General features: G+C 39.7%; 1 protein-coding gene across 4 annotated transcripts in view; it reads right to left on the minus strand.

Annotated features, from left to right (window-relative positions):
• The window catches only part of LOC126480720 (NEDD8-conjugating enzyme UBE2F-like), a 69,595-nt gene that overhangs the window by 32,322 nt on the left and 13,456 nt on the right, over positions 1-23,817 (minus strand). For 3 of the 4 annotated variants that reach the window (XM_050103979.1, XM_050103977.1, XM_050103976.1), the window contains one exon: positions 12,118-12,279. The exons of the other annotated variant lie outside the window; for it this stretch is intronic. In XM_050103979.1, the coding sequence (XP_049959936.1) occupies positions 12,118-12,279 (162 nt within the window). The remainder of the gene's footprint in view (positions 1-12,117; positions 12,280-23,817) is intronic. 4 annotated transcript variants of the gene reach the window in all.

The following is a 23,817-nucleotide window of genomic DNA, read 5'->3' on the forward strand; positions in this document are numbered from 1 at the left end:
ACAAGTTTACCAGTCTGGAATCTAATACTGTCCTTTCCTGTAGAGTCTTCCTATTTCTATTAGTTGTAGATGCATATTTTTTAAAAAAATCAAGTGTAGATTTGTACTGATTTTGTGTGTGTATTTTGAAACTACATGGGTCGTGTGAAAATTTTTTATTTACAGATTTATGGTTAGGACACGCACCCAGTCGAGAATGGAATGGGGACAGAATACAACGGACAATATTCAGTCAGTTGAGGAAGCCCCTTCCACTGATAGTTCAGTACCTGTAATGACCACAGCTAGGACTTATGAGTTTGACATTTAAGGTCTGTTACTTAGTGTATCCCAAGCGGTGCAGACGTTAACTGCAAATCAACAATGTATGTCTGCTAAAGTGCAGTCTGTTACAACTGAACAAGTTAGGATAGCCTCCACACAAGAATCAATGGCAGCACAACAATACAAAATTTCTACTATAGTTCATACTTTAGCAGTACAACAGGCAAATCTCTCTGATAAACAAGACGGACTCATTAAGCAGCAGGAGGCACTGGTTACTGAAAAAGCAAATATCAGGCTAACTATGCAAGAGTATATTGCTATGGTTGAGTCATTGCCAACCACAAAAGATTTTGAGAATTTGAGATGCGAAGTAGATCATTTAAGCAAACTGATCTTGCTACAGAAAAGGCAAATCTGAAGCTGTCGCAGGAGAGAGTTCATGAGGAAATCTCCAAAATTCAAACCAAAGTAAAAGATGTTACCACAACCGTAGAGTCTCTTGTGTCCAAATTGGAACTTGTCAAATCAGACTGTGTCGCAGTTATAGAAGAGAGGTTGACACCAGTGTGTTAATGAACAACTGCAACAAGCTGTGCAGAACTTTCAACTGGCTAATGTACCAGATTCCACAGCTATCCAGATTGATAATGATGTGATAAGCCAACAATTTGGTCAAGAGTTCTTGAAGTGGAAAGACAATATAACCAAATCGGTTGAAGAAAGTTCCAATAAGAGCAAGTGGTTCTGACACACGTCATATTTTCCGACCAACCGAAGCAAAATGTGATGAATTCAACGTCAGTGATGAGTAGCCCGACGCCTACGACAAAAGGCGCATATGTGGTGTCTGACTATTTATGGCAATATATCACCCAACAATGTATATGCCCAAATGTTGATGGAGAAGGAGGTCCTAAAGCACCAGTAGTTCAAAGTCTTCTGTCCGGAGAAGAAATCTGTTAACTCCGTGATTTTCATCTGCAGGTTCAGAGGTGTTTTACCCCATGCACGGACTGACGCGCAAAAGATTTCTTTTGTCGCTGGATACATACAAGGGGAAGACAGTTTATGATGCACAGACATTATGGAAACCTATGGCACCTACGAGGAATTTGAGTGAACGTTCTTGAATAGGTATTGGTCTATGGGAATTCAAGAACTACTGAAAAAAAGAGGTTTATAACCCAGAACCATTTTCAGTCAAGAGTGGAAACTTGTGCCAGTATTTTGAGAAGTACCTGAATAAAAGTAGATACTGGGATACTCCAGTCCCACAGGTGGATATTTTGAAGATTATTAAGGCAAAGTTACCGGTCAAGATGTGTGAAGAACTCGTGTATGCTCCCGAAGACAATGTCGAAGACACTCTCTGTCATCATCACCTTTGAGTCATTAAATCATGGGAATAGGTTGTCGGCTAGTGTAAACAAGAACTTTGCATATCACCCAGGACTGAGCAGCAACAATAGTAGTAGAGCACAGCAGAGCTCGGGCTTCCAAGCTCAGCGTAATAAACAACATCTGAATGGCGACCAAAGATTGAATACCAATGTGGTGCATTTCCAACTTCGCTGGGCAGAGAAGAAACCTAACAAGCAAAGATTCAAACCAATGCAAACCACGAATCAAAATAACCACAACCAACAGTCACAATAATCAGCAATTCCAATGGAATAATCCAAATTGTCAACCACAAAATATTAACAAGCAATCTTCAAACATAAATGACTGGAGAGAGTAACTGTCATTGATTACAGATGTCACTGATGAACCCATCTGTTAAACTAAAGATGACCGGATCGTGCCCGGAGAATTTGTCGGGTGTGATGTAAGGGGTTCTGGCAAGAGAGTTGTTATGATCCAATGCAATGATGGACAGAGACTAGTAGATGAACTTACGCATGACATCCAGCATTGTACAGCCAAGCGCATGACCGTTCCTGTACCGGCAATATATGCAGAAGTCTATGGTCATACCATTAAAGTAATTCTTGACTCTGGTGCATATGTGAATGCAACCTCCACAGCCATGTTTGAGAGGTTGACAAGACCGGAAACTACCAGTCTTTCCTGCGAGTAATTGTGACGTTATAGGTGCAATCGGTACCAGGGCACAGAATGTAAAGATACAGACTCTTATTGAATTAAGAATAGGAAATGTAGCGACTTTATGCATGTTCCTAGTAATAAATAAATTACTAGAGGACTATATTTTGGGTATTGAGAGTATTCGGGGGGAAGGACGTAAAATCTGACTTCTCTGCGGACTGTGCCTCTTTTAAGATCGATTATGAGAACGTGCAAAGTTTGTCAGCTGACCAAGCCTTGTAACAAAGGTACACAAGATGAGATGCACTCAATCATTCCACGTAAGCCCTTAGATCTGACCTCTGTAGACATCTGTGGACCAGTTCTGAGGGCAAGAGTAGTAGTAAATACATAGTTGGATTTTTAGATACATTTTCTAAACATGTGATGTTGTACCCAATTCGGTCAGCCACCAGCAAATCCATTATCAAGAAATTGTTCCGATTTTATTCCATCTGTTGGGAAGCCAAGAACGAGCCTGACAGACAATGCAATGATTTTCACCTGCTATACTTGGAGGAAGGCTTTATGGGAAGCAAATATTACACATGCCAAAACAACATGTTACAATCCCAGAGCGAGTCCCATCAAATGTGTATTTAGAGAGTTAAATCACTTTATGAGAACCTACTGCTCAATGAAGTAAAACCAAGTGGATTGAACTGTTGCAAGATTTCACTATAATCATCAATAACCTACCACATACAACTACTGGTTATACTACAGAAGAATTACTCCTAAATACCGAAGAAAATAATGAGCGGGTGCAAGCATTACCTAAGATACCCTGAAATAGGATCTCATGGGAAGAAAAAAATTTGTGATAATTACCTCAACATGAAAGAGAAAGCTCTTATGAGAAAGAAGAGACACAACAAGGGATTAACGAGGAAACAATATTATAATGTTGGAGATTTGGTACTATTGAGATCTCATTCAAGATCTTCACTTCTGGAGAAGAGGACCAAGAAGTGGCAAAGAATATACCATGGATCATATGTTATTATAAAAGTACCACATCCGGGTGCATATCTGTTGGTCTGTCGGCATATCCAAAGACATTGAAAATAAAGGGTGTGTACCCTCATGAGGATTTAAAAATGTTCTATAAATAATTCTGTGTATTTTTTATGTATGTCATGATTTGTGTAACTATATGATCTATAATTACACAAATCATGACATACATACAAAATACACAGAATTATATTAACTATATGATCTACAACCCCCCCCCCCCCCCCCCCATAAAAATGGACCTTGCATTGGTGGGGAGGCTTGCATGCCTCAGCGATACAGATAGCCATACGGTAGGTGCAACCACAAGAGAAGGGTATCTGTTGAGAGACTAGAAAAATGTGCGGTTCCTGAAGAGAGGCAGCAGCCTTTTCAGTAGTTGCAGGGGCGGCAGTCTGGATGATTGACTGATCTGGCCTTGTAACACTAATCAAAATGTCCTTGCTGTGCTGATACTGCGAACAGCTGAAAGCAAGGGGAAACTACAGCCATAATTTTTCCCGAGGGCATGCAGCTTTACTGTATGGTTAAATGATGATGGCGTCCTCTTGGGTAAAATATTCCGAAGGTAAAATAGTCCCCCATTCGGATCTCCAGGTGGGAACTACCCAGGAAGACGTTATCAGGAGAAAGAAACTGGTGTTTTACAGGTCCGAGGGTGGAATGTCAGATCCCTTAATCGGCAGGTAGGTTAGAAAATTTAAAAAGGTAAATGGGTAGGTTAAAGTTACATATAGTGGGAATTAGTGAAGTTCGGTGGCAGGAGGAACAAGACTTCTGGTTGTTGAATACAGGGTTATAAATTCAAAATCAAATAGGGGTAATGAAGGAGTAGGTTTAATAATGAAAAAAAGCAGGAATGTGGATAAGCTACGACAAATAGCATAGTGAACACATTATTGTGGCCAAGATAGATACGAAGCCCACGCCTACCACAGTAGTACAAGTTTATGTGCCAACTAGCTCCGCAGATGACGAAGAGATTAATGAAATATATGATGAGATAAAAGAAATTATTCAGATCGTGAAGGGAGACGAAGATTTAATAGTCATGGGTGACTGGAATTCGATAGCAGGAAAAGGAAGAGAAAGAAGCATAGCAGGTGAATATGGAATGGAGGTAAGGAATGAAAGAGGAAACTACCTGGTAGAATTTGGTTCAAGAATCATGAAAGGAGGCTGTATACATGCAAGAAGCCTGGAGATACTGGAAGGTGTCAGATAGATTATATAATGGTAAGACAGAGATTTAGGAACCAGGTTTTAAATTGTAAGAAGTTTCCAGGAGCAGATGTGGACACTGACAACAGTCTATTGGTTATGAACTGTAGATTACAACTGAAGAAACTGCGCAAAGGCGGGAATTTGAGGAAATGGGACCTGGATAAACTGAAAGAACCAGAGGTTGTAGAGAGCTTTAGGGAGAGCATTAGGGAATGGGTGACAAGAATGGGGGAGAGAAGTACAGTCTAAGAAGAATGGGTAGCTTTGAGAGATGAAATAGGGAAAGCAGCAGAGGATCAAATAGGTAAAAAGATGAGGGCTAATAGAAATCCTTGGGTAACAGAAGAAATATTGAATTTAACTGATGAAAGGATAAAATACAAAAATGCAGTAAATGAAGTAGGCAAAAAGGAACACAAACGTCTCAAAAATGAGATCGACAGGAAGTGCAAAATGGCTAAGCAGAGATGGCTAGAGGACAAACGTAAGGATGTAGATGCGTATATCATTAGAGGGTAAGATAGATACAGCCTACAGGAAAATTAAAGAGATTTTTGGAGAAAAGAGAACCACTTGCATGAATATCAAGAGCTCAGATGGAATCCCAGTTCTAAGAAAAGAAGGAAAAGCAGAAAGGTGGAAGTAGTATATAGAGGGTCTATACAAGGGTGATGTTCTAGAGGACAATATTATGGAAATGGAAGAGGAGGTAGATGAAGATGAAATGGGAGATATGAGACTCCAAGGCTCTGGGAGTAGACAACATTCCATTAGAACTACTGATAGCCTTGGGAGAACCAACCCTGACAAAACTCTACCATTTGGTGAGCAAGATGGATGAGACAGGCGAAATACCCTCAGACGTCAAGAAGAATATAATAATTCCAATCCCAAAGAAAGCAGGTGTTGACAGACGTGAAAATTACCGAACTATCAGTTTAATAAGCAACGGCTGCAATATACTAACACAAATTCTTTACAGATTAAAGGAAAAACTGGTAGAAGCTCACCTCGGGGAAGATCAGTTTGGATTCTGTAGAAATATTGGAACACGTGAGGCAATACTGACCCTACGACTTATCTTAGAAAATAGATTAAGGAAAGGCAAACCTACGTTTCTACCATATGTAGGCTTAGAGAAAGCTTTTGACAATGTTGACTGGAATACTCTCTCTCAAATTCTGAAGGTGGCAGGGGGTAAAATACAGGGAGCGAAAGGGTATTTACAATTTGTGCAGAAACCGGGTGGCAGTTATAAGAGTCGAGGGGTATGAAAGGGAAGCAGTGGTTGGGAAGGGAGTGAAACAGGGTTGTAGCCTACTCCCATGTTTTCAATCTGTATATTGAGCAACCAGTAAAGGAAACAAAAGAAAAATTAAGAGTAGGAATTAAAATCCATGGAGAAGAAATAAAAATTTTGAGGTTCGCCGATGACATTGTAATTTTGTCGGAGACAGCAAAGGACCTGGAAGAGCAGCTGAACAGAATGGACAGTGTCTTGAAAGGAGGATATAAGATGAACATCCACAAAAGCAAAACGAGGATAATGGAATGTAGTCGAATTAAGTCAGGTGATACTGAGGGAATTAGATTAGGAAATGAGACACTTAAAGTAGTAACGGAGTTTTGCTATTTGGGGAGCAAAATAACTGATGATGGTCGAAGTAGAGAGGATATAAAATGTAGACTGGCAATGGCAAGGAAAGCGTTGCTGAAGAAGAGAAATTTGTTAACATCGAGCATAGATTTAACCGTCAGGTAGTTGTTCCTGAAAGTATTTGTATGGAGTGTAGCCATGTATGGCAGTGATACGTGGATGATACATGGTTTAGACAAGAAGAGAATAGAAGCTTTCGAAATGTGGTGCTACAGAAGAATGCTGAAGATTAGATGTGAGGAAGTATTGAATAGAATTGGGGAGAAGAGAAATTTGTGGCACAACTTGACTAGAAGAAGGGATCGCTTGGTAGGACATATTCTGAGACATCAAGGAATCACCAATTTAGTATTGGAGGGTAGCGTGGAGGGTAAAAATCGTAGAGGGAGACGAAGAGATGAATACACTAAACAGATTCAGAAGAATGTAGGTTGCAGTAGGTACTGGAAGACAAAGAAGCTTGCACAGAGTAGAGTAGCATGGAGAGCTGCATCGAACCAGTCTCAGGACTGAAGACCACAACAACAACAACAACAACAACAACAACAACACAATTCAATAAGAGTCTGTATCTTTACCTTCTGTGCCCTGGTACCGATTGCACATATAACTTCACAATTACTCGCAGGAAAGACTGGTAGTTTCTGGTCTTGTCAACCTCTCAAACATGGCTGCGGAGGTTGCATTCACATATGCACCACAGTCAAGAATTACTTTAATGGTATGACCAAAGACTTCTGCATATATTGCCGGTACAGGAACGGTCATACGCTTGGCTGTACAATGCTGGATGTCATGCATAAGTTCATCTACTAGTCTCTGTCCATCATTTCATTGGATCATAAGAACAATCTTGCTACAACAACATGATCTATACATAGTAGTTACTTATGTCATTTGTTTCCTGTGACATGTGTTGATAATATTCCACCATTGTTTCCCATGAACTGGTGTTATAAAATGATTGCTGTGTCTCATGCTAACTAGTGACTGTTCTGGACAGTGTTCTTCAGAATTGTGTGAAATCACCTTCGGCGATATAAAGACAGTGAACTTTGTTCCTGTGATCTGTTTTAGACCTGTGTCCTGTCTGACAATGAAACTTCAATGGAAGTGTTGTCGACTGACTGTGATGCTGCTGTTTTTGTGGTGTTAGGCAGACTAGTGTTACTATGCAAAGACAGTGATCCATCCTGCTCAATCACTAGTACATGTATATGTGTTTGCACCAATCTTATCTGAGGAGTTCTAGTGTCATTTTTGAATGTAGCTGTGGCTACCCTGGACAACGTGTTGCGAAAATATCTCAGTGTGCATTGTTTCCACCATGCAGAGACTTTTTTTTATTGTTTGCTGGACACTCTGATGTGCAAGTATAAACACCAACCGAAGTGGACTGTTTATACACAGAAGCGAATTGGGTAGAGTTGAGCGTTAACCCGTTTCATTTCAGATAGGCACTGTAGTTCCCCTTTTGTTCCTGCACATTTCTTTGTACCTTGTTGCATGTCGCGAGAACTTCTGTCTTGGCACTGTGAGGCCTCAGTAGTTCCAGCCCAGCCTCCAGTCCTTCACTAACAGCTTCGCATCTAACCACCTGACCAGCCATCACCACCAACCACCATTCCATACCGATGTCTTGCAGCTTCTCACCATCCTGCTGTACCATCAGCTTCGCACTGTCGACACCGTACCATTATCACTGCATCGTCAACATAATATCCATAATCTTGTGTTGCGTCATTTTCAGAGACTCTAAACAGTTCTGTGAACATTTTAACGATTTTCTGTATTTTTTGGTTCCTTACTATGTAACTTATTTTTTTATTCATGCTGAAAATCAACATGTTTGATTCAAAATTCCACTGTTTTGCTAAATACGATAATTACAACCGGTCTGGCGAGGCTGATTGGCCAGTTTTGATCTCTGGTTTCCTCCACCAACCATGCCCAAATCGGTGGGCCTCATTTCCATTGTAAAATCCATTCCCAAGAAAGTTAGTAGGATTGATTGTGCCACCCAGTGGCGAGAGTCAGCAACTACCTGCAATGCAATGTTGTAGTTTGCCTGTGGTCACCTAATTGTTTTGCAAAAAAAATATTTGTGACCAAGAGGGGGCTATCTAATGACCCTACATAATGTAACATGATTGTAATATTCTGGCTGCAAGTACTGGAGAATCTATGTTTTCTTTTAATAGTTGGAGATAAGAAATGCCAATTGGACATGTGCCTTTTTGAGGTCAAATACTTTTGCATATAGAAGTAATTTGAAGTGCAGAGGTCAACATGTAATCGCGATTATTTTGAATTTGTGGAAAGGAAGGTAAATACCTTTAAGAACATTTATTCGATGTTGGATCCTCATACCTTCATAAAAACTATTAGCGTGCTTAACAATACAGTGCATAGTGATTTCTTCGCAAATTAACAGTACTAGACAAATCTGCTAAAATCAAGGTCCGGACAATGCACAATATTTTCGCTGTCAGCTTGTATGTTCAAGAGGTTCCCTAAGTAACCAGTTTGTTAGTCAGAAGATATCATACTGCCACTGTTGCTCAACCGTATCATTCTTAAAGTGTTTCCAGAAAAGAAAATCTTATGGTGACTGAATATTGCAGCTGCTAAGGGAAACGGCATCTTCATCTCGAGTTGTAGCAGTTTTCTCCAACTTTGCCTGGCTTTCTCTGAGAACCAGAGTAGCAAAAACCTCCGACCACCATCTCATCCTGTACCTAACCTGTTCTCTCCTTACAGCAGCCATGAAGAAAAACCACAGTCATCTATAGCCAATTTTTTTCACAGATTGTTTGTATTAGATAGGTAAAAATTTTATAATGTATACGTCTAGGCAAAAAATTCAAACAAGAGCTTTTTAATGCAGTACCTGTCTTATCTGTGTCAAAAACAAAAAGTCAAAGAAAAAGTCAATTAATTAATAATTTTTGTTTTTGCAGAGCAGTTTCATTTCATGCAGCAGTTCAAAAAAAGTTTTTCATCCTCCTCATGAATTGCATAGGCTGTATTTTTTAGGAATATTGCATAGTCTCTCACATTGTGAACAGGACAATGCAACTTCTGTTGACTGCTCAGTATTCTAACGTCCATTTACTACGGTGACATCACCTAAACAGCCAGTTGCTATCAAAAGGCACAAAACACTGAAGATCTGCCTTGGATGTACCATAAGGAGAACGCAAGAGAACTGTTCACATGATCAATTTGGCTTCGAGACATCCATTACAAATCAATAAATTCACGTTTTAAGACAGTAATGCATGAAAACACCTGGCTCAAATTGAAACTGAGTGCAACATCACAAGAACTCACCCTTACACACCAGGTAACTACATGGAGGCCACTGTCAAAGAATGGTAAAGGCTTGTGCAGCAAAGTCTCTACCACTTAGAGAATAGTTGCCATGGAGGATTTAATCATATTACAATGCACAGAGTGGACTAGCACAATACTGAAATACTTAATGTTACCCAGAAGCGGATTTTGATTTCACAGAGCAATGAAGATATGTAATTTCAAGGAGACTGGCTGTATTTTCACCACTGTGTTGCCACAGAGCTTATTCTTCCATTCCTTGCTCCCCTTGAATTTACCCTTCCTGTCTACCTTTGTTCCTCTATTTACCACCCCTCCCCCTCCCTTCCCACTGCTCTTTCCCTCCTGATCCCTTCTGTCTTCCACTTTCACCAGTTGCCCATTCTTCCAATCCCACCACCTATAAGCTTTTCTCCCCCTCCACCCCTTTACACAACCTACACTTAGGCTGCCACTCCTGTTGACCACATACAACACTGCTGTTCATTTTGGATAGATCACCGACTTTTGATATCACACCAGAAGTGAATTATTGTCTCTTGTCTTTAAAAATTTGGAATTTACTGTTTTACTTTTATTTAAAATAGTTTTTTGTACTGCCATTGGGTTAAAGGACTGAAAGCTAACGTTAACTGTTTTCTATTATGTGTTTCTGTGCATCACAGACCAGTCCTCCAGGGGTACATGGTTGCCTTTCCCTTATTTTACATATTTGCAGGAACTTCTATTATTGTTATACATAGGGGATACAATAATTTTGTCTTCCTTTGTAATATAGACATGAATTTCATTATATAAACTTAACTACCTAGCTTCCTGGAAATGCAAAAAGCTATTTACACCACACCACGCATCCCTTAGTTGCTAGAATGTAATGCACTGTTCAAGAAAATATTGCTTCTATTTATTTCCCCAATGGTGGTAATCTCTCATACCTAGGGGGAGGAACCACTGGATGATGCATTTGGATATCACAGCTGAAAATGTCAGTGACGACGATGATTTGAGACAGGGTAAAAGGAATGCTCAGATAGCCTAATCATTAAGGAGACTGCTTGCAAAAGGCAGGAAGTCAGGATTTGAGTGTTGACTGCTACAAATTCCCACTTCTTAACAGCATATTCATTACAACACATGTTCAATATTTCTGAACTGTTTTTAGTGATGCGATTGCATGTCACTGTGTCTTCAGTGATTTCCCCCCCACTGATGGCATTTCATTTCACAATGTTTAATTTAATTGAATACTGAAACCATTCTGCTATGTGAATATTGTTTCTACAACTAGAAGCCATGTCATGTACCTCCATCTCAAACGTATAGCTTTGATATGGGATTACTTTAGTAAGCAGAAGTTAGGTAATCATACTTATCCATATAAACATATCCATCCTAATGCACACTACAAGTTAGAAGTAAAAATGGTTTAACATCCCATCAATGACAAGGTCAGTAGAGTTGGAGCATAATGATGGGGGAAGGCAACTATCTGGTTGGCCAGGTAAAGATCTGAATCACCATCCTCCTAGAATAATGCAACATATACCACAGCACCACCTCATTCAGTATAAATAAATTATGTATTTTGCTCCATTATGAAACCACATTTTTCCTTAGTACTGGAATGTTACTTAAAATACAAGGGCCATTCAGAGAGTGATGAAGATTTACTCACATACATGCTCAGATGTTTTGTGGCAGTTAGCCATCTAGTCATTGTTTGGTATGGTGGACCTATCTACACACCAACTCTAACATGCTAAACAAATTCAGTGTCTAAAAAATCCTTTTGACATGCAAGTAATGATTTGGTTTTTCCAGACACAGGCCTACTGCAAAATGCGACGCATTACAGAATTGATGGAGATCAGGCTACAGTGGCAAGGTTTCACCAGAAATTTGCTCTGATGAGAATAAATGCCTTACACACTGTGAAGCACGTATAGATCTAAATGGCATGGTAGACTCCACTTGAGGCCATTTGTTCCTCCTCTGTTTAGTCAAGACCTGACGTCTTAGAATACTGTTGGTAAATCATTTAAAGATGTGTACCTCCAGCATACTGACACAGGCCAGATGAATCAGACATTGTCATGGTACAAGGAGATACTAGTAAAATCTATCAAAGAGCATTAAATGTGGCAATGTTCAAGGTGAGCATTGTTAAACCAAGATACAACCGTGGTGAAAGTTAGTTTTCCAAATAACTTGCATATAAAAATAGGTTGGTTCCAAAATTAGGAGAGTTGCTACTTAAGCTATATTATTTGTTCTACATGATGCCCAGTTTCATATAGAGTAATTTATTTGCTAATCGCATTATGAATGGCTGTGGCAGTCTGGATTCACTGAGGCTGGAAGTTTTGGAGTTACACATAATACCATTGTACACAAACAAACCAAATCAAAAAGTAAAGTTTTTTGTTGTGTACTCATGTTATATGGTTCCAATAAGAATCAGTGTACGAAGTCTTACTTAAATTACACAATGAAAAAGACATTCTTTCAGAATAGAGAATGACACTTACAGCCATGTTATACTCTTCAGTAACATGAATGTGGAACACGAAACGACCACCCATCCAGTATCCTTCATCTGGCATTACCGTTAAAGTAAAATCATACAGAATATCTGGATTGTCAAAGTGGACCTTGCAAGTGACAGGCAAAGTTTGCTCCATTTCTTGAACCTTTGAGAACACAAAAACAATGAGATTATTTAACATGTATACACGAAATATTAAATGCTACAAATAATAAAAAAATTACACTTGTTATCTTTAGAAAGCACAGTGATGAAAAAAAGTACCATTACACAAACGAATTCCAAAGTGAAAATATGCAAAAACTGGACGAGTACAGGCAACTCTCCAAGAATTTATCAGCATTTTGCCACTATTACTCAGAGACATTTCATTCTCACTTGAAGTACTTCTGTACCACCCTTCATACACCTGCTGAAGCAGGTGAGTGAGTGCCTGTGCTCTTTCATTTGATGTATAGGCATTTAGAACACTTACACAAAATCAGTTAGTACTGCAATGACTGAAAAGCACATAAATGACACCTTGTACAAGATAATTTTCGCATTTGCTGTTTCCAGTAGTTGGACCCCATTTAACAGAAAAAGTGGTGTTTGTTGCTGGGAAGAAAAGGAAATATGAGGCATTATCTTCTAAGACACCACTATAAACAAATGTAACACTTTACTCAGGCCTTAGAGTTCGAACAAATGGTAGCTTTCATTTGCGTGTTCTATAGACCACAAATCAGACATGATTACCTGTATCAATTCACAGTTGTCACTCAAATAAATAATTAGTTTCAAATACCAACATACAGTAAGTTGGGAAAAAAAATGAAGTGAAGTCATGTTTCGTCCAACTAGGGAGCAATTACATAGAAATAGCAGCAACTAAGAAACACTGAACTCAAGAATACATGAGAACAATGTGAAAACAACACGTAGTTAACTGTCATAATGTAGGAAACTGCAGGTTGTAAAGGGTGACTGAAGTACTCTCGTAATGAACACGATAATTGCTCTTTACAAAAGATGCTGGAAATAGCCACTATTGACAGCAATCCAGTGCTGTGCGTGATTTATCAAACTGCAAGACACATGTAGAAGCTACACCTGATGTGCGCCAATAGCAATGCCAATAACAACAAAATTTGGAAATTTGTGGTAAGGCCTTATGGGACCAAACTACCTAAGTCATCAGTCCCTAAGCCTACACACTACTTAATCCAACTTAAACTAACTTATGCTACGGACAACACAGACACCCATGACCGAGGGAGGATTCAAGCCTCCAACGGGGGGGAGCCGCAATAACAACATTTTCGATGTCCTGTTGTACCTTTCTCAGTGTAAGGGGAATTATTCAAGTACACCTCACCAACTTGCTAAAAAAAAAAGGAAAATCACATGGGGAGAGATTAAACAATCTCAGAGGTCATTATATTTTACTGCTTTGCTGATCATCCTCTCCTAAGCAAAGATGTCACGAGCTTGAGCCAATGTTGGAAAATGCAATGTGTGCTTTTGTGCCACATTGCTGAAAACATGATCCACAAATGGATTAAGCAGTTTCCCTATGCAATGCTCAGCATTAACAGTTTGGTGGAGGGACCTTGTTACTGTTCAGAAAACAGGCATTGCACACTGAACATCTATCTCAATTTCCAAAATGAGTTTTCACTTTGCAGCAGAGTGGGCACTGATTTAAAACTTTGTTGTAGATTAAAGCTGTTTGTCAGACTAGGGAATGAAACCAGAACCTTTGCCTTTTGTTGACAAGTGCTCTACTGACTGAGCTATCCAGGCATGACTCAAAACCTGTCCTCACAGCTTTATTTCCTTCAGTACCTCTCTCCCATGTCAATAATTTATAAGTGCTCCAGCATACCTTGCAAGACTAGTACTCCTTGAAGAAAGGATACTGTGGAGAAATGACTTAGCCACAGCTATGGCAATTGTTTCCAGAATGAATTCTAACTCTACAACAATGTATGCACTGAGAACATTTGTGAAGTTTTGGAAGTAGGAGAGAGGTACTAGCAGAAGTAGCACTCTGAGGACAGGAAGTGAGTCATGCCCAGATAGCTCAATCACTAAAACATTCACCCACAAAAGGCAAAGGTTCCAGGTTCAAACCTTGATCTGCCACACAATTTTGATCTACACATATTATTGTTATGCAACTTACTGGTGAAGATTTTCTGATATTTAACAGCCTGTACTCTGCGAGTTCACACAAATTGACATAATGGACAAGATCTCAAGGAGGAAATGGGAAACTGAGGATCCAAATAATTCATTCAATAGTCCCCACCAGAACTGAACACATGTATCTTGATTCGAACGCTTTGACTCATGACTAATACAAAATTAGTTAAGATAAAGATGGAGAACGTTCTGATAATGTTCCAACACAAAAATCTTAATTCCAACTTTCACTGCTAAACAGTTCAGTGATTTTGTCGGACTTTTCTGTGAGCTATCATTCACCTGAGTTAATGTTTTCTGGAGTTCGTATCTGTTTTGAAACTTTACAGATTTTTGCAGAACCCCTTCACTCTTGTGCAACCAGTTCAGCTCATGTTTACCATACACTGTGCCACGAATGACACTCAACAATGGATACTTGCTGTTTTGTGCCCAATTGATCACTAATCCCACCTGCAGTTCTGACAGAAACAAGATTCTGTCACAAATCTGTGGCTGGACACTTCCTGCATGTTCAAGCATTCAGGCATGCTAATTTCATACTCAATTGCATCTGTTCCAATTTCTAATCATCTCTTTTCTGTGTAGCTTACACATCATGAAATCTCAAAAACACTTATTGGGCTGGTTGTACTTTTCTCGACAACCAGAGTAAGAAAATAAGTACTAAAATACACAAATTTTTAACAGAACCATGGGTTCCTGAACTGTCCTGCACCTTCATAATTTTAGGAGGCCATGGAAGTACGGTGCGAGAGCATTCACCGTACAGCACTCAGTATGCACTTTCCCACGTCAGTTGGCTCAATACAAGGTCGCTGCCTGTGCAGCATCACCACTGGCTGTGTAGTATCATCGCTGTCTGTTGTGCTGCCACTGCCACCAATGACATCCAAACTGGATATAAGTTCACAGGTTGCTGGGGCCTTGACCATATGTGTATGTACGTATTGTCATAAGAATGAAGTCCTGTGCAATTAACTAGGCTACTGATATCAGTATCTACCATCTGATCCCACTTTGCAACACCACTGCTCAGCCAGAATGAAATCTCTGATAAAAATAAGCAGAACACCATAACACCCCCAGCCCCCCCCCTCGTACCATTCAGCTTGCTTTTAATTTTCACACTGCTTTCAGGAGATAACATAATCTTGAAATAAAAAAGTGTACCATCTGAAGACAGATCTCTCTCTGAATTATAGCTGGTTATTTGTATATAAAATGCTTGTCAATTTAACAAAGGTCAGAACCACAATCAAAGACAAAAAGAAGCTATTATCGAGGAGTAACAAAAATTAATGGTAAGGAATACAAAAATAGGGAATAAAAATTATTGTGCCTAAAGCAATATTATAAAGTCAGTTGAAGTACAAAACAAATCTGTAGATCAAAATAGTTTCAAATTGTTATTGTTGTTATTGTTGTTGTTGTGGTCTTCAGCCCAGAGACTGGTTTGATGCAGCTCTCCATGCTACTCTATCCTGTGCAAGCTTTTTCTTCTCCCAGTACCTACTGCAACCTACATCCTTCTGAATCTGTTTAGTGTATTCATCTCTTGGTCTCCCTCTACGATTTTTACCCTCCACGCTGCCCTCCAGTACTAAACTGGTGATCCCTTGATGCCTCAGAACACGTCCTACCAAGCAATCCCTTCTTCTAGTCAAGTTGTGCCACAAATTTCTCTTCTCCCCAATTCTATTCAATACAGCCTCATTAGTCATGTGATCTACCCATCTAATCTTCAGCATTCTTCAGTAGCACCATATTTCGAAAGCTTCTATTATCCTCATGTCCAAACCATTTATTGTCCACATTTCACTTCCATACATGGTCACACTCCATACAAATACTTTCAGAAGCGACTTCCTGACACTTAAACCTATACTCCATGTTGACAAATTTCTCTTCTTCAGCAACGCTTTCCTTGCCATTGCCAGTCTACATTTTATATCCTCTCTACTTCGACCATCATCAGTTATTTTGCTCTCCAAATAGCAAAACTCATTTACTACTTTAAGCGTCTCACTTCCTAACCTAATACCCTTAGCATCACCCGATTTAATTCGGCTACGGCCCATTATCCTTCATTAAAGACACTGTCCATTCCGTTTAGCTGCTCTTCCAGGTCCCTTGCTGTCTCCGACAGAATTACAATGTCATCGGCGAACCTCAAAGTTTTTATTTCTTCTCCGTGGATTTTAATTCCTACTCCGAATTTTTCTTTTGTTTCCTTTACGGCTTGCTCAATATACAGATTGAATAACATTGAGGATAGGCTACAAACCTGTCTCACTCCTTTCCCAACCACTGCTTCCCTTTCCTGCCCCTCTACTCTTGTAACTGTCATCTGGTCTCTCTACAAATTGTAAATAGCCTTTTGCTCCCTGTATTTTACCCCTGCCACCTTCAGAATTTGAAAGAGAGTATTCCAGTCAACATAGTCAAAAGCTTTCTCTAAGTCTATAAATGCTAGAAAATTCAAATTAGGAACCAAATAAATGAAATATCAAAACACATTATGGAAATGAAAATTGTTGGAAAAGAGGGAGAATGTTGTCAAAACTGCATTATATGGGTATTGTCCAGAGAAATTAAACACAAAGGAGCCTGCACTGGAACACAATGTTAAGTGATAAATGGTACTTTTACCAGAAAAAATGGATTAGACATCAACCTCAGCAAGTCTAAACTCATGTTAATTGATTGAGAAAAACAGATCCACCTCACAGGTCGATTAAAGGAACTGGAAGTCGTGCTTTCCTTCATCTATCTTGGGTCAACCATCTGTAGTACAGGAAGTTGTGAAGATGAGATAAGAAGGTGGATCACGCTAGGGTGAGTCGCTATGATGAAGCTCACTGCCAAGAACAGGCATAGCAGAGCAATAACAAATAGCACAAAGATCCGGCTACTTGAAACACTCGTGTTTTCTGTCTTCTTTTATGATTGTGAAACATGGACACTCAAGGTCAGAGACAAACAGTGCATTGATGCGTTTGAGCCTTGGTGCTGGCGTAGGATGCTAAGCATAAAATGGACCGAAAGAAGAACAAGTGTGTCCATTATTGTGCAACTCTATCTCCAAACGCCTTTCTTTTCGAGTCACCGAAAAAATTCTCCAGTTTTTTGGCCATATTGTGAGAAGAGATGGAGAAAATCTAGAGACAATAATCTTGCAAGGAAAGATCGAGGGCTTGAGACCAAGAAGAAGAGCAGTGAGCAGATGGATTGATCAAAACAAGAAGATCTCCAGTCTACCTCTTCAGCGAGCACTAAGAGAAGCTGGCAACCATCCCGGGTGGAGACGCTTGGTTCATTGGGTCATGGCCCTCAGCAATGAGTGCAGCGACTTATGATGATAACCAGAAAAAATAATTCTGAATCTACCTATCAATAGCTGAAAAATGGAAATTACTTTGTAAAGTGTGTTAAAGACTGTTGTCTTCTAATAGTGAACTACATAGACTGACTTTGTGGGTGTAAGGTGCTAAAGTCATTTTATTGTAAACCTTGAGTTTCATGTCTAATGTTGGCAAATATATATATTTGTTGTTTGGTAGGGATTTGACACCCATGAAGGGAAAGACTAAGGTAGGAACAACTTTAGACACAGAAAGTAGCAACTGTCAAAATGGATGTGTCACTGTTGCTTAGTAAATTTTATATAAAGCATTTGGAAGGAAAAATTGGGGCAAATAATGTCATCAAGCTGATTAAAAAACAAACAAGGGAGATACAGTGCAACTATTGAGGTTACAGAGGACTAAAAACAGGACTTCCAAGATTAGTTTACCCTACGTGGATCTCATGAACTCCACGTCTGATTGTGTTCTTCACCAACAAAAACAGGACTGTTTCCAAAATACAATATATTGTCACCATATTCTGCGCTTTAGAAATATGTCCATTCCAATTAGCAATCAAGTGAAAATTTCAAAGTCATAAAAGCTGAAGCAAAAACTAACATCCCCTGAATAAAGAGTGCCTAGCTATTTTGTTCTGTTACTTTAACCTGCAAACAAACATATTTTTTCTCCTTCCCATTCCTTCAGAAAATTATCATCATCATCTTGTGAATGGCAGTTCTTATTTCCACACTTGCTAAAAAAACTGGAAGACTTCCACCTTATGCAAGACACGCTTGCAGTTTTTCCCATCCAGACACTACAGACAATACACAAACACACTGAAACAGAAGTCTAAAGAACTCAAAAGACTTAATACAAAAAATACGACAACATACGAAATTTTATTTGACATAATTTCCATGTACACAAACATTCCAAAGGAAGAAGCTGTCTACATCATAGGAAGAAATCTCGAACTACAAGAAAACGTACCCACAACAAACATACAAGAAATGCCACCCACACTGATGCTCATCGCAAGGCAAAACTACTTCACATTCAACAACAAAATTTACTCTCAACAAGAGGGACTACAGATGGCAGTAGTGGGCAACTATTGTGGGTTGGGGCCACTTTGTGGAAGCAGAAATTGGCAGAGGGCCACACCTGTTAAAAATATTGAATTCCTTACTAAACTTTGCATTTCAGAAAGGATTTAAGTCTTGTGATAAAAGTCAACAAATCTAAACAAAATTAATTTGTGAGTTATACTCAAGCTTATTTATAGATATCGTCTATAGCTGCAAGCACATTTTATTTTAAATTCAGCATCCTGTCACCCTTTTCTACAATTTTTTTTGACATTCTTTGCTGAGATACTCATCACAGCCTACTATGTCTTCTGTCAAGGAACCTCTATGTTTACTCATGTTGATCTTAAAGCAGAAAAACTTTGCTCACAAATATATGTAGAGCCAAGTACAGGGCACATACTCCTAGAAGTCTTCTTCATGGATGGAAATTTTTCAAACAATGGAGATTTACAAAAGTCAAGAAATGTCTCAGCATTAACATTTCTTTCATGGTACAATATGACTGCACGTCAGTTCAAGCTGTAGCTCCTAGGATGTTATGTCAACATCAGCAGTGATGGGATGAGAGAGCAAATTGAATTTAAATTAAATTTTCTCACACTGCTTAAATCATCTTGTGAGCTGCTACTCAAAACTCTGCAGATGACCCCTAATCTTATTAGAAACACTTCCAGGCACATTCTTTTTTCCTAATAAATGGAAATAACAAAAATTGCCTTCATCTGCTCACCTTACCAGAAGACCAACTTGTACTCTGAAACATCTTACATGCTCACAAATTTCATGTGCAAGCAACTCCTTTCCCTGCAATCTCTCATTCAGTTCATTAAATTTCTCAGATACAGGGCTATTACAAATGATTGAAACGATTTCATAAATTCACTGTAGCTCCATTCATTGACATATGGCCACGACACACTACAGATACGTAGAAAAACTCAAAGTTTTGTTCAGCTGAAGCCACACTTCAGGTTTCTGCCGCCAGAGTGCTCCAGAGCGCAGTGAGACAAAATGGCGACAGGAGCCGAGAAAGCGTATGTCGTGCTTGAAATGCACTAACATCAGTCAGTCGTAACAGTGCAACGACACTTCAGGACGAAGTTCAACAAAGATCCACCAATTGCTAACTCCATTCGGCGATGGTATGCGCAGTTTAAAGCTTCTGGATGCCTCTGTAAGGGGAAATCAACGGGTCGGCCTGCAGTGAGCGAAGAAATGGCTGAACGCATGCGGGCAAGTTTCACGCGTAGCCCGCGGAAGTCGATGAATAAAGCAAGCAGGGAGCTAAACGTACCACAGCCGACGGTTTGGAAAATCTTACGGAAAAGGCTAAAGCAGAAGCCTTACCGTTTACAATTACTACAAGCCCTGACACCTGACGACAAAGTCAAACGCTTCGAATTTTCGGCGCGGTTGCAACAGCTCATTGAAGAGGATGTGTTCAGTGCGAAACTTGTTTTCAGTGATGAAGCAACATTTTTTCTTAATAGTGAAGTGAACAGACACAATGTGCGAATCTGGGCGGTAGAGAATCCTCACGCATTCATGCAGCAAATTCGCAATTCACCAAAAGTTAATGTGTTTTGTGCAATCTCACAGTTTAAAGTTTACGGCCCTTTTTTCTTCTGTGAAAAAAATGTTACAGGACACGTGTATCTGGACTTGCTGGAAAATTGGCTCGTGCCACAACTGGAGACCGACAGCGCCGACTTCATCTTTCAACAGGATGGTGCTCCACCGCACTTCCATCATGATGTTCGGCATTTCTTAAACAGGAGATTGGAAAACCGATGGATCGGTCGTGGTGGAGATCATGATCAGCAATTCATGTCATGGCCTCCACGCTCTCCCGACTTAACCCCATGCGATTTCTTGCTGTGGGGTTACGTGAAAGATTCAGTGTTTAAACCTCCTCTACCAAGAAACATGCCAGAACTGCGAGCTCGCATCAACAATGCTTTCAAACTCATTGATGGGGACATGCTGCGCCGAGTGTGGGAGGAACTTGATTATCGGCTTGATGTCTGCCGAATCACTAAAGGGGCACATATCGAACATTTGTGAATGCCTAAAAAAACTTTTTGAGTTTTTGTATGTGTGTGCAAAGCATTGTGAAAATATCTCAAATAATAAAGTTATTGTAGAGCTGTGAAATCGCTTCAATCATTTGTAATAACCCTGTATATCAGGCTGCAATCAACATCTCATATTTCCACTCCTCACAAAATCATGTGGTATCTCCTTTGTGTTCAGGAATAAGAGGATTTCACTCTGCAGTGCTCAGACTCTCTAAAACTTCGCCAAAGCTCAACTAATTCAGGCTGCTGTTGTAAATTACATCTTCCCTCTGTGTCTCCACATCCTCAAGAAAAGATCTGAAGTGACAATGGTGCAGTGCCCTTGCTCTGATTGTATGCAACACACAATCAATATAATCTACCTCTTCCACATACTTCAAAGTCCACTGCTGCTTTACAATGGATCTCCTGATCCAAAATGTAATGAAATGACAGTACAGGGCGGGGCAGGGCAAATAAAAGAGGCCCAGATGAATGGATACCATTTGTGGCAGCATTAATGAAGGAAGAAAAGACCTACAGTTACTTCCAACAGGATGGAGCAACTGTCCATACAGCCAGCCACACCTTGGAGCACATTTACACACGTCTCATGCCTGACAGTTGTTAGCACATGTCAGTCTGGTCACAGCCCGAGCATGTCAACCCGGTCACCTGACCTGTCTGTGTGCAATTACTTTGTGTGGGTAGCTCTCAAGTCTAAAGTGTATCGCAACAATCCTCAGTCTCAAGAGCTGCAGCAGAACATTTCAGATGAGACTGCAGCAATTCCTGCAGTCCAGCTCTGATCACCTTCAGCATCTTGCTGACCAGGGCCCGAAAGTGCCAAGAGATGAATGGTGGTCACTTTCAACATCTGCTATATTCATGTTAGTACTATAATTCCTTTCCTCTACTGTGTTTCTTTATACCGAGGAACTCTGTTCTCCGGCCCATCAGGGCACTTTTACTTGCCTCATTCTTTATATCACCATCTGCGTCTTGTGCTTGTACCTCGTTTGTTAAAGGCTTGACAATACCCACAACTGTCCCAGAAAACACCTTGGCCTCATGTGTTGTAATGCTTGCCATGTTGTTCCAGGACAAGCCACTTTTCTCCATACAATTCACAGCATACTCTACCATGTCCCTACCAACAGTTCTATCTGTCATCGATTGTAGGCCAAGTAACTCCTCTGCAATGAGGGACTTTTCATTCATTTCATGGATACAGAGGAGTAATCATGCAGTGTCTTCATTATCTATATTCCCATCCACTGCCAAAGAAGACCAAGCAAAGTCTTTGCTGGCATTCTTCAGCTATTCTACGAGTTCGTCACTTAGTCCTTGGGTTGCACTATAGCATTTCTTAACAATGAAGTGCTTTCAAATTTGCTTGTAAGATCACGACACAATATGTTCACACACTCTAGCACACACTGCTTAATAAACTCACTATGCGCAGAGGGAAAAAAAAGGAGAAGAAAGAAAGAAAGAAAGATTACATAGATTAAAGGCTAGCACGAAACTTGCTTCTGTGGCAGTATTTTGAGGTGTGAGCCATATTCATTATGTTCTGGTTTGTAATGTTTTTCAGATTGTACTCATTATATACGGCTATTGTTTCATGACACAATCAACACACTGCTTCAGCAGGTGTAAACAAAGAAATATGTATTTGTCCATTCTTCATTAAACATACAACATTCCAGAGTGTGCATCGTACTATATGCAGAAACCACACTGACATTTGGCGCCGTGGCTGACCGTAGAGGCTGTAAATGGAAATACCTTTCTGGTCGCTACCATCAGCCACCACACCGAATATCATACTGGTTTGCATGATTAGTATCTACATTACACATGGGTAATTGCATGGTGTCTGTTTCAACAAAATCTCTGTTCAATGCGGATTTTTCTGACTGTCTTGGCAGGACACACAGAAACCCTTAGTGAGCCACACGTGGCCTCAGTTCGCTATTCGCCCACCCCTGACCTATGGGATCCCCAATCAGTGATCTTCAACCTGACCTTTTCATCAGTCAGATAGAAAATCAAATGTGAGACGAAATAGTAAAATCAAAGCAGTACTAAATAAGATATGGACACAGATATGTAGACAATATAATTTGCCTAATACATGACTCACAATCTCGTAGAAAGGAACTTCATGAAGACCTAGACACCATCCTCCCACCAAAACAGTTCACGATTGAAACACAGGTGAAAAACTATTTCTTAGGCCTCACCATACAGAAGACAAACAACAAACATGAGTTCACAATTTATAGGAAACCTATAATCACCAATCTAATCACCCCAAAACCCATGACGAAGCTAGCTTCAGATATTTATTACACAAAATGTTCAAAACACCCATGAACACAAATGATTACGCAGCACACACACACACACACACACACACACACACACACACACACACACACACACACACACCAAAAATGTCAACAGGATTTCAAATCCACACGTCAAAACAAACATGCTACGAAACAAAACGAACACTACACAGCCACAACACATAGCTGGCGAAAACTCAGCACTTGGCTAATAAATTTTAGAAAATGCTTGTCTTACGACACAAACAAAAGAAATAATTGTGTTATCTTGACACACACAAAGTAAAAACGAAACAACGTCAAAAACTGCAACATGCTAAATAACATGATACGTAGTGATTATCGGTTGGAAAAGCATAGTAAACAGAAAAATCAATAGCTTCAAGGGAGGTACGCAAAAGAATTCGTACATCCACCCTGTTTCCCAACTGGAACCTTCAGATTACCTTAAATAAACAACACAGTGATACATGGCTCAACCTGGTACTGTACACAAACCAAAGTACAACATTTGACAATGATCACTCAGTTTACAAATTTATAAATTTTGTACCAAAAGTTTCTTTAAAGTTTAATGTACAACAACAATTTCGCAGAAGGAAACAAAACCACAAAGGTGTCTTGTGTAAGACAGAAAT

The sequence above is a fragment of the Schistocerca serialis genome, chromosome 5 (genome assembly GCF_023864345.2).
Source record: "Schistocerca serialis cubense isolate TAMUIC-IGC-003099 chromosome 5, iqSchSeri2.2, whole genome shotgun sequence".
Taxonomy (NCBI): Eukaryota; Metazoa; Arthropoda; class Insecta; order Orthoptera; family Acrididae; genus Schistocerca; species Schistocerca serialis.